The sequence below is a fragment of the Penicillium vulpinum genome (genome assembly GCF_028829585.1).
Source record: "Penicillium vulpinum strain IBT 29486 chromosome Unknown utg000001l_segment0_segment0, whole genome shotgun sequence".
Taxonomy (NCBI): domain Eukaryota; kingdom Fungi; phylum Ascomycota; class Eurotiomycetes; order Eurotiales; family Aspergillaceae; genus Penicillium; species Penicillium vulpinum.
In genome coordinates this window covers 3,935,745-3,955,027 of record NW_026643241.1, presented here as the reverse complement: position 1 = coordinate 3,955,027, position 19,283 = coordinate 3,935,745, and the positions used below count along the sequence as shown (strand labels likewise).

The 19,283-nt window shown below is 47.3% G+C and overlaps 4 protein-coding genes across 4 annotated transcripts; 2 read left to right on the top strand and 2 right to left on the bottom strand.

The window, feature by feature from the left end:
• N7479_001422 (Acyl transferase/acyl hydrolase/lysophospholipase) lies at nucleotides 1–12,325 on the top strand (the record flags this gene model as incomplete). Its single annotated transcript, XM_057249119.1, has 7 exons — nucleotides 1–970; nucleotides 1,025–4,121; nucleotides 4,189–4,409; nucleotides 4,464–6,684; nucleotides 6,747–7,438; nucleotides 7,490–9,334; nucleotides 9,393–12,325. 7 exons carry the CDS (start codon nucleotides 1–3, stop codon nucleotides 12,323–12,325), a joined length of 11,979 nt encoding a protein of 3,992 aa, XP_057113551.1.
• A 1,201-nt stretch (nucleotides 12,326–13,526) lies between these two features.
• N7479_001421 (zinc-binding alcohol dehydrogenase family protein) lies at nucleotides 13,527–14,675 on the top strand (the record flags this gene model as incomplete). Its single annotated transcript, XM_057249118.1, has 2 exons — nucleotides 13,527–14,083; nucleotides 14,144–14,675. The coding sequence occupies 2 exons, from the start codon at nucleotides 13,527–13,529 to the stop codon at nucleotides 14,673–14,675; spliced, it is 1,089 nt and encodes a 362-aa protein (XP_057113550.1).
• A 710-nt stretch (nucleotides 14,676–15,385) lies between these two features.
• On the bottom strand, nucleotides 15,386–16,105 carry N7479_001420 (uncharacterized protein; the record flags this gene model as incomplete). Its single annotated transcript, XM_057249117.1, has 3 exons — nucleotides 15,386–15,898; nucleotides 15,952–15,993; nucleotides 16,049–16,105. 3 exons carry the CDS (start codon nucleotides 16,103–16,105, stop codon nucleotides 15,386–15,388), a joined length of 612 nt encoding a protein of 203 aa, XP_057113549.1.
• Nucleotides 16,106–16,604: 499 nt separating this feature from the next.
• N7479_001419 (Zn(II)2Cys6 transcription factor domain-containing protein) lies at nucleotides 16,605–18,297 on the bottom strand (the record flags this gene model as incomplete). Its single annotated transcript, XM_057249116.1, has 2 exons — nucleotides 16,605–17,720; nucleotides 17,794–18,297. The coding sequence occupies 2 exons, from the start codon at nucleotides 18,295–18,297 to the stop codon at nucleotides 16,605–16,607; spliced, it is 1,620 nt and encodes a 539-aa protein (XP_057113548.1).
• Between the last annotated feature and the right edge of the window lie 986 nt (nucleotides 18,298–19,283).

Genomic DNA, 19,283 nt, shown 5'->3' with positions numbered 1-19,283 from the left:
ATGACAGGCGATCTTCAGCATACCGGGGAACCGATTGCCATCGTGGGAAGTGCTTGTCGCTTTCCCGGTGATGCAACAACACCCTCGAAGTTATGGGACTTGCTCAAAGCACCTCGAGATGTTCTCAGCGAGATTCCAGAAAGCCGATTCAGCACCAAAGCCTTCTACCACCCCGATGGCCTTCACCACGGCACTACGAATGTCCGACACTCCTATTTGTTGTTCGACGATCATCGACTGTTTGACGCCCAATTCTTTGGAACCAAGCCAGTGGAAGCAAATTCGATTGATCCGCAACAAAGACTGTTGCTCGAGACTGTTTATGAGGGACTTGAAACATCTGGTATTCCCATGGAAAGGCTACAAGGGTCTAACACTGGTGTATACGTTGGGTTGATGACCAATGACTACGCCGATATGCTAGGCCGTGATGTGCAGAACTTTCCAACTTATTTTGCATCAGGAACTGCTCGAAGCATTCTATCCAATCGAGTCTCCTACTTTTTTGACTGGCGTGGACCTTCCATGACCATCGACACGGCGTGTTCTTCCAGTCTGATTGCCCTACACCAGGCTGTACAGAGCCTGCGAAGTGGCGAGACTGATGTTGCAGTGGCGGCAGGAACCAACCTTCTGCTGGGACCGGAGCAATACATTGCAGAGAGCAAGCTAAAGATGCTCTCCCCGACGGGCCGCTCACGCATGTGGGATAAAGGTGCAGATGGATACGCACGTGGTGACGGAGTTGCTGCTGTCATACTCAAACCATTGAGTGCAGCACTGGCGAACGGGGATCACATCGAGTGTATCGTTCGGGAGACAGGTGCCAATCAAGACGGTCGCACCAAAGGAATTACGATGCCAAACCCCATGGCTCAAGCAGAGCTTATTCGGACGACGTACGCTCGAGCTGGACTCGATCTTTCCAAACCCACCGACCGACCACAATATTTCGAAGCTCATGGTACCGGTATGTCATAATCGAATGAGGTTGAAATGAGTAGTGTTTTGCTCACCAAACCAGGAACTCCAGCAGGTGACCCGGTTGAGGCGGAAGCCATCAGCACTGCATTCTTTGGACAATCAGCCAAATATCAGCGTGATGGTAACCAGGAGGACCCCTTGTATGTTGGGTCCATCAAAACAGTAATCGGCCACACCGAGGGCACGGCTGGATTAGCTGCCGTACTCAAAGCATCGCTTGCTTTACAACATGCCGTCATTCCGCCAAATCTACTGCTTAACGAGCTAAGTGCCGCGGTACTTCCCTTCTATAACGACTTGGAAATCCTTCAAGCTGCGAAAGAATGGCCTCAACTCCCAGAGAACACCCCTCGCCGTGCTAGTGTCAACAGCTTTGGCTTCGGTGGTGCAAATGCGCATGCAATTCTGGAAGGATTCGATGGGCGCCTGCTTGCTCATGGTCGGAATGCCACAGCTGGTAACTCGACAGCACTATCACCATTCAATTTCTCTGCCTCCTCCGAAAAATCGCTTCTCACCAACATCGCAGCATACTCAGCATATCTGCGAAATCATTCGGATGTTAATATCCGTGACTTGTCATGGACATTGAACTCTCGGCGTTCCACCCTTCCAGTACGACTCTCAGTACCTGCATCAAGCTCAGGAGAGCTTGCTGCAAGGCTAGATGAAGCATTACAGACATCGGCAGTAACACCAAGCACACAGACGGGAAGCATCCGCGAACCAAAACTTCTTGGGGTTTTCACAGGCCAAGGAGCACAGTGGGCAAGGATGGGTGCTGAGTTGCTTGAAAGCTCACCAATGGTCAGTGATTGCATCGCCCGTCTCGATCGGTCTTTACAGGAACTACCCATAGAACATCGTCCTGTTTGGTCGTTGAGAGATGAGCTTGTTAAAGATAAGTCCTCATCTCGGATTGGTGAGGCGGCGTTTTCGCAACCTCTTTGTACTGCGATTCAGATTGCGTTGGTTCAGCTTCTTCGGGCAGCAAATCTGAAACTCACTGCAGTCGTTGGCCATTCGTCTGGAGAGATTGCTGCAGCGTATGCCGCAGGATATATCAGCGAAGAGGATGCTATCCGTATTGCCTATTACCGCGGATGGTCTCTTCAATTCGCAAATGACCAGGAAGGGCAGAAAGGGGCAATGATGGCTGCCGGAACATCATTTGAAGATGCAAGGGAGCTTTGCGAGATGCCGACACTTGAGAACAGAATCTGCGTGGCGGCTAGCAACTCCTCCGCCAGTGTCACACTTTCAGGAGACGCCGATGCGATCGAAGAGGCCAGAGAAATTCTTGAAGATGAGAAGAAATTTGCTCGCCTATTGAAAGTGGACAAAGCTTATCACTCACATCACATGCTTTCATGCGCAGCTCCTTATATCGTAGCCATCCGCAAGTGTGGTGTCACCATTCAGCGTCCACCGAGTGGTAGTGCTACTTGGATCTCTAGTGTGTATGGCGACAATATTGAAAACGTGAATGATAATCTTGTCGACACGTACTGGAGCAACAACATGGTCAAGCCCGTACTATTCTCCCAGGCTGTCACTTATGCAGTTGCTGCCACTGGGCCATTCGATATGGTTTTGGAGATTGGCCCTCATCCAGCGTTGAAAGGACCTGCAATGCAAACAATTCAAGAAGTGTCTGGCCAGACATTGCCTTACACCGGGACGTTGAACCGCGGCAAAAATGACAGCGAGGCTCTCTCATCCGCACTCGGTGCCCTGTGGGTTGCCTTAGGTGAGAGCGTCGTGGACTTCGCAGGGTTTGAAATGAAGGCAATGCAAAAGCAAAACACCCGAACTCCGGAGCTTATCAAGGGACTTCCATCATATTCATGGGATCATGACCGGGTTTATTGGCACGAATCTCGATCATCTACCGCAATCCGCACGGAAAAGGAACCATTTCATTCCCTACTAGGTGTCAAATGCCCCGACGGCACAGACAATGAGCTGCGGTGGCGCAACTATCTACACCCTAGGGAGGTCTCTTGGCTGGCACATCACCAGGTTCAAGGCCAAATGGTATTCCCTGCAGCTGGGTATATATCGGCGGCAGTTGAGGCTGTCATTCAAAAGTATGGCCTGAATTCTGTGCAACTGATCGACTTCCATGATGTGGCCATCGGACAGGCGCTGGTGCTTGAAGAAAACGGGGGAGTGGAAACAATTTTCAGGCTTTCTATCGATCAAGTCCAACCTGATATTGTATTTGCGTCCTTTGCCTGTCATTCCGACGCCAACAAGGGCTCATCCAATATGTCTCTCCACGCATCTGCCACCCTACAAATTATTTTGGGTGACCCCAAACACGATATCCTCCCGCCACACGCCCAGCCGCAAGGTACATTCCTGGAACTGGAATCCGACCGATTCTACAACTCAGTTTCTGAACTTGGGTTTGGGTACACCGGCCCATTCCAGGCCCTTTCCAACCTACGCAGGAAGATGGACGAGGCATCGGGTTTGATCGCTATCCCAGTGGATCCCGAGACCGAAAGATCATTGATTATTCACCCGGGCTCTCTTGATGGAGCTATTCAGTCAATAATGCTTGCTTATTCTTTCCCAGGAGATGGACGTTTGCGCACCCTGTATCTTCCCACCCGAATTGATAAGCTTCGCATCAACCCGAGCGCCTGCGTCGCTCTTGGTGCCCCCGGCACAGACCTGTCATTCTATTCTGCCGTCACGGATGCCCGCTTCGCCGAGCTATCCGGTGACGTCGATATTTTTTCCGCAGATGGGAGACATACTCTGGTCCAACTTGAAGGACTTCATACCACACCGCTGAGTCCATTGACATCCACCAATGATGTTCCCTTTTTCACCGAAGTCGTCTGGGATATTGATAGACCCACCGTCCGGCAGCCACAGGGAGTTGAATCTATGCCTCCCCAGGACCGTTCCCTAGGGACGGATCTCGAACGCGTCGCCCATTTCTATTTCAAAGAACTTGAAAATTCGCTTCAGCGCTCCGATCGTGAAAATGCTACTTGGAACCATACACATCTTCTCTCATATGTGGAGCATTGTACAACTTCCGTTGCTACTGGAAATCATAAATTCGCAAAGCCAGAATGGGCTAATGACACTATGGACAATATTACTCCAATTCTGAATCGGTGAGAACCTGAGCTCTCCTTTTCACCCAATAAACCGAAATTGAAACGTACTAATTCATCTATATAGCCATTCCAACAGCATCGACATCAAAGCGCTATGTGCAGTGGGGGAAAATCTTTCTGCTATCATTCGCGGCGATATGAATTTACTTGAAATCCTGATGCGTGACAATATGTTGGCGGAATTTTATGCCAAAACGCTTGGAATAGACGCATACTTGGATGCTATCGCTGAGACGGCTCGCCAGATTAGCCATAGATACCCCCATATTAACGTTTTGGAGATCGGTTAGTCCGCGCACAATTTCCAAACTATATTCGATACTAATAAATGTATTATAGGAGCCGGCGCCGGCGGTACTTCAGATCGAGTCATTCGTGCGATGGGATCTTCGTTTGCGTCATACACATATACGGATATTTTGGACTCGCAGTTTGATGATGCACGTGAAAGATTTTCGGATTATCAATCCAGAATGGCATTCAAGGTGTTGGACATCGAGAAGGACATCGGAGAACAAGACTACGAAAAGAACTGCTTTGATCTTGTCATTGCTCCTCTAGCCCTGTATGCCACCAGAAATCTCGAAGCAACCCTCACAAATGTTCGTCGGCTACTCAAGCCCGGTGGGTATCTGATTATGCTCGAACTGACGGACGCCGATGTCATGCGTTTTGGGCTCATACTTGGTGGCCTACCAGGTTGGTGGTTAGGTTACGAGGAGGGAAGAACATTATCCCCCTGCGTGTCTGAGGACAAATGGGAAGGATTGATGCAGAAGGCTGGATTTTCTGGTTTCGAGGCCTTAGTGTCGTCTTCTGAAACCTCGCCTCTGCCATTTTCCGTCATGGTTACCCAAGCTGTTGACCACCGTGTTAAATTCCTTCGTGATCCCCTGGCAACTAATCATATGCCGCTGGGTGTGGAATCGTTGACAATCATCGGAGGAAAAACTTCCTTGACTGCTGATATGGTCGCTGATATTACCACTGCAGTCCGCCCCCACTACAGCAATATATACACGGCCAGTTCTTTAGGCGACCTTGTGTCAACGAACTTGCCGGTTATGGGATCAGTCATTAGTCTGATTGAATTGGATGGACCAGTTCTGAAAAACATGTCTCCTGAGAATCTGAAGTCATTCCAAGAGCTCTTCAAACAAAGCAAGATTGTTCTATGGCTGGGGCACGGTGCTCAAGGGGAGAACCCCTACGGAAACATGTTTGCAGGAGTTCAGCGCACATTGGCCATGGAGATGACTCACCTTCATATACATTTTGTCAATCTCCATTCACTTCATGATGCTGATGCCAATATTATCGCAAAAAAACTCCTCCACTTGGAAGCTGCCGAAATTTGGGACCAAAGTGGCCAGCTCGATGGAATGTTGTGGTCCAATGAAAGGGAGCTGCTGCTGGAGAATGGGCAGTACAAAGTTCCCCGGTTCCGCCTCAATTCTGACCGAAACGATCGATACAATTCCTCAAGGCGTCTCATTATTAAAGAGGTTGAGCGTTCCGGGTCTGTGGTCACAATCCAACCAACAGAAATTGGATATCAAATTGAAGAAAAGGACCCCCGAGCCTCACCCGCTTTCGCAGATGATGTGAAGATTGACGTGACTCATTCTTTACTCCGTACCGTCCGTATCACTCAATCGGACAATTACTTCTTGGTGGTCGGAAAGAAGGCCTCAAATGGTGAACGTGTTGTCGCCCTCTCCCATACTCTAGACTCTCGGGTCTGTGTGCTGCATGGCCTCGCGGTGCGATGTGGAGATTCTGAAGAGCTAGGCATTCGATCGATGCTCACCCTCTACTTCCATTTCATTGCCATTTCTATGCTGCAACAACTTCAGTCAGGAAAAACACTTGCTGTGTTAGACCCTGACTTCTCCCTGTCACCGGTCCTTACGAAATACGCAAACGAAAAGGGCGTTCAACTTGTACTTTTAACAACACAGGAAGGGCATTGCTCATGGCCATGGATCCGAATCCACCCAAAGTCGACCCGACGTGAAGTACTAAGCAAGTTACCTGGGAATATTTCATGCCTTGTCGATATGGGCGACAGCTCTGATGTGACTACCCTCCTAAAGACATGCTTGCCGACAGACTGTCATTTCGAGAACGAGACCACCTTGACTACAAACGGCTCCCAATCTCAGCACATCTCAGATAGAGGACAGGTGGCTCTTCAGCTGCAGAACACCTGGTCAAGAGTACAATACGACCTGATGCCTGTCAATATGCACAAGTTTGTTCCGTTAGGACTCCAGGACCTGATTCGTGCACAATCGCCGCGTGCGAAGCAATCTTTAATTGTATGGGGTCAATCACAGCTTGCCGTCCAGGTTCGCCCTGCTACCAAACAGGTCAAATTTTCAAAAGACAAAACCTACTGGCTAGTTGGACTGACAGGTGGGCTTGGCTTGTCCCTTTGTCAGTGGATGGTTAGACAGGGGGCACGATATATCGCGATATCAAGTCGAAACCCAAAGATTGATGATCAATGGCTGCAGAGAATGTCTGTTCAAGGCTGCACTGTCCGAGTATTTTCAAAGTAAGCTCTTGTTGTGTTTTTTCCCTGGGTCCCAGCAACTTATGCCCGGCTAACACGTCCAGTGACATAACGAATCGGGAATCCGTCCAAGCAACCCATCGCAACATCAGCGCAACCATGCCTCCCATCGCCGGTGTTGCTCAGGGCGCTATGGTGCTCCAGGACACAATGTTCATTGATTTAGATCTCCCTCGCCTTGAGAAAGTTCTCCGTCCTAAAGTTGAAGGTAGTATTTTGCTTGATGAATTGTTCCCAGAGGACACCTTGGACTTTATGGTTTTCTTCTCGTCAATGGCTGCAATGACAGGAAACCCTGGCCAGGTTGCCTATAACGCTGCAAATATGTTCATGGCAAGCCTAGCAGCCCAGCGCCGGAACCGTGGCTTGGCAGGACATGCGATTAATATTGGCGCCATCGTCGGTAACGGCTATGTGACGCGAGAGCTTAACATGGGTCAACAGTCATACCTTTACCGAGTTGGCCATACATGGATGTCCGAGCAAGACTTCCACGAGGTGTTTGCTGAAGGCGTCCTGTCCTGCTTTGAGCGTGTAGGAAGCGCTGAGTTATGCTGCGGACTCAGAATTGACGATGATGAATCAAAGAGTTGGATTTCTAACCCAATGTTCCAACATCTAGTCCACAAGTCTAGCAATCTTGTGGTCGCTGACAAGAAAGGGAAATCCGGTCTGTTGATAAAGACGCGCTTGTTCGAGGCAACTTCGAATGAGGAAGTCATCGAGATCTTGCAAGGTATGGTCATCGCAAATTCTATCCCCAGTTGAAACTAAATATTTTCCCCAGATGGGTTTGTGTTGAAACTCCAGTCAGCTCTACAGGCTGACCCAAGCAAGCCTATGTTGGATATGAGTCCAGATGAGCTTGGTGTGGATTCACTGGTCGCTGTTGACCTTCGATCGTGGTTCCTCAAGGAGTTGGGGGTCGACATGCCAGTGCTGAAGATCTTCAACGCGGCGTCGATTCGCGAGCTTTTAGCCACTGCTGCAGAAACTCTGCCAGAAGCTTTGATTCCCAATTTGATCCCCGGCGAACAGGTTGCTAAACCATCGCAACCCAATCCTTCGGTGGCTGCAACACCTCCCCCGGCAGATTTGCACGTGGATATAACAGTCTCAGAAACCAGTCCCAGCTCCGTGGAATTGAAATTTGCACTTCCGGACGCGACAAACGTTTACAGTAGCAGCTCTGCAACGTCTTTAATCACTGGAGATTCGAATTCCGAAAATAACGATGATACTTCTTCATCTCTTTTTACTGATGACAGCGAAATGGGTTCCCCAAAGCGTGAAATCCAAAGAACGGTGCCAATGTCCTACGGGCAGTCGCGCTTCTGGTTTCTAGAACATCTGGTCGAGAACAAGACGGCATTCAATATTACACCGACATTCGAGTTGTCTGGTCGGCTAAAAATCGAGGGATTTGCGAATGCTATACACACCGCGGCACAACATCACGAAGCCTTGCGTACTTTCTTCTTCACAGATAATGAGCAAAACCATATGCAAGGTATTTGGACGAAATCTTCCTTGCAGTTGGAGCACACTGCAATCTCGGATGAGACAGAAGTTGAAGAGGTCTCGAAGCATATGAAGGCACACATGTTTGACCTTTCTGATGGCGAGGTCATGCGCGTTCGGCTGCTTTCGCTCAACCCAGAAAAGCACTGGATAATATTCGGCTTCCATCACATCAACATGGATGGTATTAGCTTCGAAGTGTTTTGGTCAGACGTGGAAAAGGCATATCAAGGCCACTCCCTTTCCGAAGATGGGCTTCAATATCCGGATTTCACTATGCGGCAGCTTCGTGAATATGAAGAGGGCGCCTGGGCTGGGGACCTTGCTTACTGGCGAGCACAATATACAGAAATCTCCCCTCCAATTCCCCTTCTTCCATTCGCCATACAACCTATGCGCCCCAATGTTGCTCAATTTGGGTCTCATGTTACTGAGATTCGCCTCGATGCCAATCTGTCGGATGCAATTGAGCGGTGTTGCCGGATGTTCAAATCCACACCCTTCCACTTCCATTTGGCAGTCTGGAAGACCCTCCTTCTGCGGTTCTTTGATATGAAGGATGTTTGCATCGGCCTCGGAGATGGGAATCGTACGGATGCTGACATTCTGCGGAGCATTGGACTTTTCTTGAACCTCCTTCCTGTGAAGTTCTCTCAACAGCCAGGTCAATCCTTTGGAGAATCTCTCAAAGAGGTGCGGAACATCACGCAGGGCGCATTTTCCCACTCGCGTGTGCCATTCGATGTGATCTTGACAGAACTCAACGTTCCAAGATCCGTATCACACAATCCTCTGTGCCAAATAATCTTCAACTATCGACCCAAGGTCGAGCAATCACGAAGCTTCTGTGGTTGCATAGCCGATGGTGCGCTTTTGGGTGGCGGCGAAACCTCTTTCGATCTTGGTCTGGATGTTGGCAACGTCGGTGCCGGCGAGACGCTAATTCATCTAACGGTTCAGAAGAGCTTGTATGGAATGGAGCATGCTGAAATCATGCTTAGCTCCTATGTCAATCTTCTCCAGTCTTTCGTTCAAAACCCAGCGACTCGGGTGACCTGGCCGGAATTATATTCCAATGATGACCTCCAAGAAGCAGTGGCTGCAGGCCGAGGCAAGTCAATAATCCCTTTGCTACATCTTAGTCATTTGCTAAATATAGTATTATACAGGACCGGAGCTGCGCGAGGAATGGCCTATGACTATAGTCCACCGGCTGGATGAGATTGCGTTGCGCTATCCGGACCGCGTCGCATTGAAGAACCATGATGGGAGCTCCTTGACTTATGCCGAAGTCCAGCGTCGGATCGATGTTATCGCCAACGAGCTATTGCAGAATGGGGTTGGCACAGGCACTCGTGTTGGAGTTTTCCAGTCCCCGAGTGTGGACTGGATATGTTCTCTCATGGCCATCTTGCGTGTCGGTGGTGCTTACATTCCGTTGGACAAAAAGGTGGGGATGGAGAGACTCGCGATGATCATGAACGAAACACAAGCACCGATAGTATTGGTTGACATGAACTCGATGTCTGACTATGCACTTTTGCACACCACGGCGAAACCCGTCGACGTGTGCAGCCTAAAGAGCCCCACTGCGCGCGCCGTCCAAAACATGGCTGTCCCAAGCCAGACAGCGGTAATCATGTATACCAGCGGATCAACTGGTGTTCCGAAGGGGATTATGATTGCCCATTCAGCATATATTCACCATGTTCAGTCATCCAGTGGCGTCTGGAAATTGAAGCAAGGAAACGAGATCATTCTACATCAATCATCCTATGCGTGGGATGCGTCTCTGTCTCAAATCATGACCTCTCTCTGCTCTGGTGCGACCCTTGTGATTGCAGCTGAACTCACACGAGGTGATCCCGTTGCGCTGACACGACTCATCGCATCGGAGAATGTGACATGCACTATTGCGACGCCCACGGAATATCTCACCTGGGTGCGTCATGGTCGCTCCCACCTGAGTAACTCTCGTTGGTCAACCGCAGTATGCGGTGGTGAATTTGTGTCAAGTGGCCTGATGAAAGAGATTAATTCTCTTCGTCGGCCTGGATTTAGACTCATAAATGGTTATGGGCCGGCGGAGATTAGTATTGCATGCTCGAGCAGTGAAGTTCCCTACAACCTGCCAGATTCCACATCAAAATCCCTTACACATGCTCTTTATACTCTACCGAATTATTCGGTTTACATTGTCGATGAAACAATGAACCCTGTTCCCATCGGAGTGCCTGGTGAAGTAGTTGTTGGTGGTGCAGGAGTTGCCCAGGGATATCTTGACAGTACCAAAACAACTGCACACTTTTCAAATGATCGACACGCGAGCAAATTTTTCCAGGACAAGAACTGGACAACAGTCCACCGCACTGGAGACCGCGGAAAACTCAATCGCGATGGGGGTCTTATTCTCCTCGGGCGCATGGATGGGGATAACCAAATCAAATTGAGGGGAATGCGCATCAATATTGAAGAAATTGAGACAGCGATTATCAGTTCTTCAGCTGGGGCTATCACACAAGCTGTTGTATCCGTTCGTTCAGATGCAACTCAATCTGGGGATCAATTTCTTGTTGCCTTTGTCATAATGGCTACCACATACGATGCCGACAATGCGGTTCAATTCCTCAGGCGCCTTTCCCAAGAGCTGCCATTACCGCATCACATGCGACCTTCTGCTATCATTCCAGTTGAAAGCATTCCTCAAAATACCTCTGGCAAGACTGATCGCGTCGCAGTCAGCACACTTCCCATTCCGTTGATTTCATCCCAGTTATCGGACGACAACACTCTCACAGAATTCGAGCAGTCATTGCGTCAGCTCTGGCAACAGTCGCTACCACGGGAACTTACTATCTTTCACTCAATTGATTCCCAGTCCGACTTTTTCCACGTTGGTGGAAGTTCCCTTGCACTTGTCAACCTACAAGCTCTAATCAAGGAGCACCTTGGTGTGTCTATGGAATTGTATCAACTTTTCGAAGCCAGCAGTCTACGTGAAATGGCGGCTAGAATTCAAGACATATCTCGCCCTGCAATTGAAAGAGATGTGAATTGGGATACAGAGGTTGAAGTCACATCCGACCTCGCTTCATCTCTGAATCATGGTGGTACTCATATTATCGCCTCGGGGCTTAAAACTGTGGTGCTTACCGGAGCAACAGGTTTCCTTGGCAAAGAAATACTCCGAGGACTCCTAGAAGATGAAAAGGTCTCGTTCATTCATTGTCTTGCGGTCAGAAAACGATCTGAGGATTTACCTGAATTATTCACCCATCGCAAAGTTCATTTGCATCATGGTGATCTGGGGGCTCCTCAACTAGGACTCTCGGAATCTGAGGCCGAATCAATATTTTCCTGTGCCGATATTGTTATTCACAATGGCGCAGATGTGTCGTTCATGAAAACATATCAGACCCTCAAGCTAATCAATGTGGCATCGACAAAGGAACTCGTGAGACTCGCATTGCCCCGTCGTATTCCATTCCATTTTGTCTCGACGGCTGGTGTTGCACGACTTGCCGCCCAGGAAAGCTTCGAGGAGATATCTGTATCGCCATATCCTCCTCCGTCTCGACCAACAGACGGTTACATCGCTGCCAAGTGGGTGAGCGAAGTCTATCTAGAGCGAATCAACCGCCAGTTTGGTCTTCCCATATGGATACACCGCCCATCGAGCATCACCGGTACCGATGCACCGGAACTTGATCTCATGGGTAATGTCATGCGGTTTACCAAAGAAACCCAGAAAGTGCCAGATTCAAGCTTATGGACGGGGGTCTTCGATCTTATCTCTGTACAGTCGGCTGCTAGCCAACTCCTCGAGGCCGTTTACCAATCCGGCGTCACTGAACTAGCTACAAAGTCTGTGAATTATCTTTATGAGGCTGGGGAGATGACCATTGGGCGTGATGAGATTATGCCATTGATGGAACTGGGCTCAGGCGAACAATTTGAGATTGTTTCCCTCGACGAGTGGGTGAATGCTGCCGAACAAGCAGGAATGAGTGTGTTGCTGGGAGAGTACTTGCGCAGGGCCTCCGATGGACAGGTCCTCCTCCCCAAATTGATCAAAACTACTGGGGTTTCCGAGGATGAGTGAGAGCATATCACGAGGGTTCAGAATGTATGGAAATAACTATAATGTGACAGAACCAATCAGTTAGTATCGATTACTATGTAAAATAATTCAATGCCTATAGCCAACACATGCCATCGTGCCACGAAAATGAGGAGAGATATATATTAACAAGCTCTTTAAGACTACAGATCAATAAAAATAATTGGCTCTTATGTGTACTCCATATGTGGCTTAGGATTTTTGAGTTCCTCTTGTCAATATATCTACCCTTGGTCGAATAAATTTCAGAACCCTGCAGTCTCGATTGTCCTCTGGCTACCATTGTAGTCGAATGGGTACTCCAGAGACTAGACTAAGTAATGTAAAGGCATCTTAGATTTCAGGATAGACAATGTCTTTTGCCATCTGTTACGTAGACCTGTTCCATCCTCTGCCCATCGCCTATTTATTCTTATATACCGAAGTCAATATCCGTAGATCGTAATTAATTATATAGCTACTATGCAATTTGAAGTCAACACTAGGGGCAATACAAACTACAACCCGCTTGAGAGTCGAGTCGCCTTAATCTCTTTTCCTTATTCTTTTTTTTTCCCTTTTCTCTCCATCCCGTCATCAAGCCCCGAGCCCGAATATGCAGTCAGCATCAGATATTTTCAATGCAAAATACTTTTAATCTAGACCACCGACCCATTACTCTCCTGGGTTTTGATAATGCTAGTTCTTTTCAATTGGACGAACTTTTTGGCTTACAATGACTGAACCTCGCCTGGATTGAAATTTATTCCTGCGATACCACACAATGCGCATTGATTGTACGCAGCGAAAGGGGTATGTGAAACCATATCGGCAGCGCTAATCTTGCATTCGTGTGTTGTAGCATTGGAACAACACCGATTCCATGTTGCACTGCGAACTAACTAGGAAGCTCAACAAATAGTAAGCTCTAAGTTTTCCAGCGCATGATAAAGCCCATTTATTATCCTAGGTACACCTCGTCAAATATTTCCGTACAAAGCTAGAGAGGTTGCAACTATGACCAGAATCCCTAATTTTAAATCCATCAAACAGCTTCCCAGAAAAGGTGCTGTCTAGTTCGTTTTCCTTTCTCTTGGCTTTTGATTATTATTTTCCTCCTCTGTGTTGTACCGTGGTTTTATATAAATGAGTCTCCCAACTATACCCACAGTCAATATTCTACCATCATTTTATAAAATCAAAGATGGCCTCTCAGGATAAATTACCCTCAAATCAGACTGGCATCATTCAACATGAAGGCGGGATTCTTCAAATTACCCATGGTCTGCCTGTCCCAGAACTTGGGTCACACGAAATGTTGGTGAAGACTGCTTCCGTGGCTCTTAACCCCTGTGATTTTAAGATGCCATTGAGGTTCCCGACTCCAGGTCTCTGGGATGGGTGTGACTTTTCTGGCACGGTGGTTGCGTTAGGAAGCGAAGTTGCTGCACAGGGGCGATTCCGTCTTGGTGATCAGGCTTTTGGTGCCGTTCAGGGCTCAAATATGTCAGATCCAACATCTGGCGCTTATTGCGAGTACATTCGAACCGACCCGGATTTTGCTTTCCATGTTCCCAAGGGAATGGATCTTGCCGATGCACCCTCCCTCTCAGGGACTGCAATTGCGACTCTTGGGGTTGCTCTGTTTTGGTCGCTTCAATTGCCCGGAACATTGCTCACGCCAGCATCCAAATCGGAGGATATTCTGGTATATGGAGGAAGTAGCACTGTAGGACTACTTGCCATTCAGATGGTGAAGCTGTATGTATTCAATTTACTTCCTATTGCTTTCAGTATAAGTAACTGATCCATCGTTCTTAGTTGCGGCCATCGTGTAATCACAACATGCTCCCCTCACAACCGCGATTTGGTGATATCGTACGGGGCGGATCTTGTCTTTGACTACAACTCTCCAACCTGTGCCGAAGACATTCGAGCAGCCACAAAAAATACCTTGCGCCATGTGCTTGATCCATTTGCAGAAGCCAAGACCCTGCGGATGTGCTATGCAGCCGTTGGTCGCACTGGAGGGAGGTACTGTGCCCTTGAGCAATATCAAGAAAGTCTCTGCTCGCGAAAGACAGTCAAACACGAACTAGTCATGGGAGGGGCTATCTCCGGACGAGGTGTCGAGCTCCCAGACCCATACGGTATTCCACCACAACCCGAGATTGGAGTCTGGGCTCGGTCATGGTACCTAGAGCTCCAAGAATTGATAGCAAATGGGAAGCTTAGGCCCTGTCCAATTCAAATTATTCCAGGCAAATTTGAAGGTATCTTGGAGGGTTTGGACATGCTGCGAAATGGAAAGGTTTCGGGGAAGAAGCTCGTCGTCCCTATGACCACAGAATAAAAAGCTTGCGTTAAGTAGGAGACATGATGGAAGCATAGCTTAATTTCTAACTATTTGAGAAAAAAAATATTTTGACCAACCGTATCCCATATCACCTTGTACACATGTGGCTATTCATTTTTGGGTCGTCTGGTCGCCGGGGTAGTCTACCTTTGGACATTCATATACATGGTGAAGAGGGGAACGCTCTAGGCAGTATGCTCTCTGGCATACGGGTCGATTCAGCAGCTGCAACCAGGCTGTATACCCCCCATGGCATACAAAGCGAACCGGGACGGCAAACCAAGGAGTCAACCAAGAGAGGTGTAGGAGTGTGTATTGTCAATCTGTAAACTATCTACTACTTGTAACCTGTAAAGCACTAGCTGCACCAACTGCTTACATAAATTATCCGCTTGCACAAATTGAGAGGATAGGTGCCGGCGCATAGTAGTGGAGGACCATGTCCCCTACTACAATGGGTATGTCCCTTTGTTGTTTCCTTTGATGATCTTCTGCTAGCCAATACTATAATGTTTAGACAGAGAGAGCTCAGTATTATCAGGTGAGTTGAGTGAAAAGTGTTTATCTTATTAGATCAAGATATAATAATAATTTTAGATGCTAAAGTAACTAACCTTGGAAGAGTATTAGATGTTTCATACGGTGGGTTTGAAAAATTAGATTTGTGTTGAAAATACAGAATTATCAACACAGACAGTAGGGGAGATCTATTTTGGACCATCGTACACCATCTTCGCAATAACCTTCTTCTCCTCCTTAGTCGTGCTGATGTTTCGAGTGAGGTATCTCTTTCCCTCGAGCTCTTCAAATCCCCAAATAACTTCCGCTTCCCATCCCTTTGTCGTATTATGAGCTAATTCCTGAATGACCTTGTCGCTCAAGCTAGCCACCTTCACAATTTCCCGGATTGTGTCTTCCACTATCTCGGATCTGTCGATAAATTGAAGCTGCATCTGTACATCTCCGAAGATAGGCAGCGAAGCGTCTTGCTTGCTTCCATCGATGAAATAACTCCCTTCGCTGTCAAAGCCACCTGGATTGACAGTCTGTGTTACACGAAGAGATGTGACAGACTTCGAATTATCGGCCAAAACAGAACTTTCATCGTGCTTTTCCTCTGTGCATGTATCCTTTTCAGCAGATGGGGATGTGGTCTGCCACATTTGCAACGAAAGCCGGGCGTGTCGTAAGACCTTTCGGATAACCCAAGGTACGCCTTGCTATTATTTCTTAGTAAAGAAAATCCTGCATCTCAATTCACTATTTCTCTTACCAGGACCATAATTTCATCTGGATCAGTTGAGAGTCTTCGGTTCTAATCATCATATTAACACTTGTGTTAGGCAACTAGTAAAATTGGAATAACATACCAATACCCAGGTTCCAGTGAGATCAGGAACAGCATCTTTGCAATGGGGTTCAGCCATTGTCAAGGGTTCGGATTCGAAAAATGATTTGGGAAGACTTCGTTTCTTCTTTTTGTGAGATGCATCTTTCTATGATTGTGGGACGAACCATTCCTTTTAAGAGAAGAGCCGAGTCTTCTCTATTCCATATTACTGGGATTATTATATGGATTCTAAATCAAGGTCGGACTCGGACTCGGTGTCCGAATATGCAGGGGAAGTCGAGCGCAATTATTTATTAATGCAAGGACTAGGCAGCCCGTCAATGCCAGAGTCTTGGGCTGAAAAGACTTGAACACGGCATATTTTCCCTTCCAAATGCTTATGGCCGGTTGCCTACTCTGGCAGTAATCATAGTAACCCTACATCGTTGTTTGTTCATGAGGATACAGTCCTCAACCCCATCTAAACGTCCCTTGATCTGATATCTATATGTGTCTCTATTCTTATTTTTCATTGGTTCATAATGTCAATTACCTATATTGTCAGGTCCTAGAGCGGAACTTTTCAAATAGCACTATTAAATAAGGACTGGGTCTTTAACGAGTTGCCGCAAGCACTCCATTATTTCCATCAAAGACATTTCACAAGGATCTTGTTCTTGTGCTTGGACAATCTCGCGGATCGAGGTCGACCAATCCATCCGTCGAACTGTTTCAGATGGGTCAAACTCTCGATCGGGTCGGTGTTGAGCTGAGCCTGACCGCAACTGAAGGGCTCGATCAAGCTTATCCATCATTGTAGAACTGAACTCCACCAATAATTGAACTTGGGCGATGAGATTTCCATCCAAATGAAACTGCCCGAACCGTACTTTTGGTAACAGCAGAATCGTAGCTGCATCAGCTGGAGGAATGATCAGAAAAAGCTGATACAAGCGCATGAGAACGGCACGATATATGCGAACAAGTGAGCAATGTGCTTCCAATATGCCAAGCCACAGTACTATGTCGAATTTCGGGATTGTCGGTGTTGTTCGATCCGGAGATGTTGTCGCCGTATGATACCCAGAATCATGTGGGGATGCTGTACTAACATCCTCATCCAAACCACTGTCGCAGGCGTCTGGAAGCATCAAAAAAGAGTCCTGATATCCGCTGTTCTCTGATACAAATTGCTGTGTAGCAAGTGTAGCATCCAAGGTTTCTTCAGTTGTACCACACAAGGATTGAACAATTTCCAAAAGCCAAGAGGAGTGATCAAGCAGACGATATATTGGAAGGTCGAGGGTTTCAATCGACAAATTAGAATTTTCGTAGAAGAGCGAGGAAGATTCTAGGAGCATCGACCCGGTCTCGAACAGCTCCAAATCTTCAAGAAGCCCCATTTTCAATCTCAGGAGACTCTTGCGAATATCTTTCATAGAGAACAGGACTCCTTGGCTTGTTGTCATTGGGGAAGGCTTTCTTGGAGTTTCAAGATCTGGACAATTCAGCCATCCAGGATTCGGAAGATCTTTTATTGTAAAGAGCGATTCGTTCTCGCCACCATTGATACGCTTCGTCTGAAAAGGCTGGAAACTTGCCATTTCAGTGGCTTGTCTGGCACCTGATGGGGCATCACTGGTGAAAACAGAGGGAAAACAAGTATTTGCCTCGTAAGGATATATTTGATCTGATGGCATCCAATCAGAAGGCTATGATGATTGATAGTCAGCAGCTGAGTGGCGGGTTTCTGGGTGATTTATTCCCCCTTCGGTCCCAACTTACCATGTTATAAGCATCGGTTGACCAGTTTGCATGATGTTCACCCCATTGCTCAACAGGAGGCATGGCTGTTCCAAAGTCTAGGGGCATATTAAACCCAATGTCTGCTGTGGAATAATGGAAGTTGCCTTCAGGGAAACCTGGCATTGACATTACTCCCCCCCAGTACTGATGTTCTTTGATATTGTATCTCCCTGTGATTGGAGGAGAATGCAACGACTTCTTCACTCTAGAGTCGGATGATTTGTGTAGAATAGACATTGTATCATGCCTTTGATTAAATCTTTGACTCTCACACTCTTCTCGGGCAACCTGGTTTTGACCATGATTTGAGGGCAAGATGACCGGTGCAGGCTGGTTCATACTTGTGATACAAATTTCTTGGGCCTTAAGGCATCGCTCACAAGACATGCCATTCATATGATCGCGCTCGCATCGCAATTTTTGCCCGCGACAACGATCACAAGCAGACCGTCGAGAGTGCCGATAATTGTGAGTTGGATGCATTTGTAAGGATCACAAAAGAAGCAGAAGACAATATTCGCTAGGGATGCTGATATTTTCAAAGACAGGTCATTGATGAGAAGCTACCAGCGGCAAATATGTACTTTGTTCTCCACTGGAATTGGATACAATACAGGAACCCATCAATTGGTTCTAATCATTCCCATGAACACATCTAAACAGACTTCAGGCTCGAGGAAAGATAGTTCTATTCAAAATTGGTGTCAGGGAAAATGGCTAAGAAAGCGCGTGGTTTGGTACCACCGCGCCTGTCTACCTCTCCCTTGGAAGACGATCTACAACATTCCTGATCATGAGTCTACATTGTGATTCGTTGGATACTCTCAATCTTTTCATACCCAATTCTGAGGTATGACAAGTTCTCAGGTCATAGCAACTTAAACCTCTCACAACATTTGTATAGACATGCGAACATGCAGACAGAAGTTTAAGGGTATTTTCATCGCATCCATGAACCGAAGGCTGAGCCCCAGAGTCCTGGTACAAGGTGCATCAGGATTCATGGAAGATGTTACACCATGCTCAATTGAGAGTAATCTATGAGCGAGCATATCTGCTGTGATACAAAGCAGGTGAGAATTGTCTCACATAGCGCTACATCTGAAACTTGAGCTCATTCTCACGGTCAATGGCCAAGAGGTTGGGAGACGCCTTCAACAAACCTTTGATCTGCATCAAAGATGTCGGTAGAAATGACGATCAGCGCAATTTCATATTCAATAAAATATCATACGAAATCAAGTCATGGAGACACAGGTCATTCATCTACGGTACTTAAAGTCAGCCAGTTGGCCAGAGAGATTGCTACAGTACCTATGCTGTGCATTGGAGGCTAGTTTGACGCCACTGAGGCAAATTTATGCCTAAGAATCATTAAACGGACACAGACTACCATTAAATATTCAGTTAATACTCAATAGGAGGTAGATAACTCTGATTTGGAAGATCGCAGATCATATTAAGCCCGG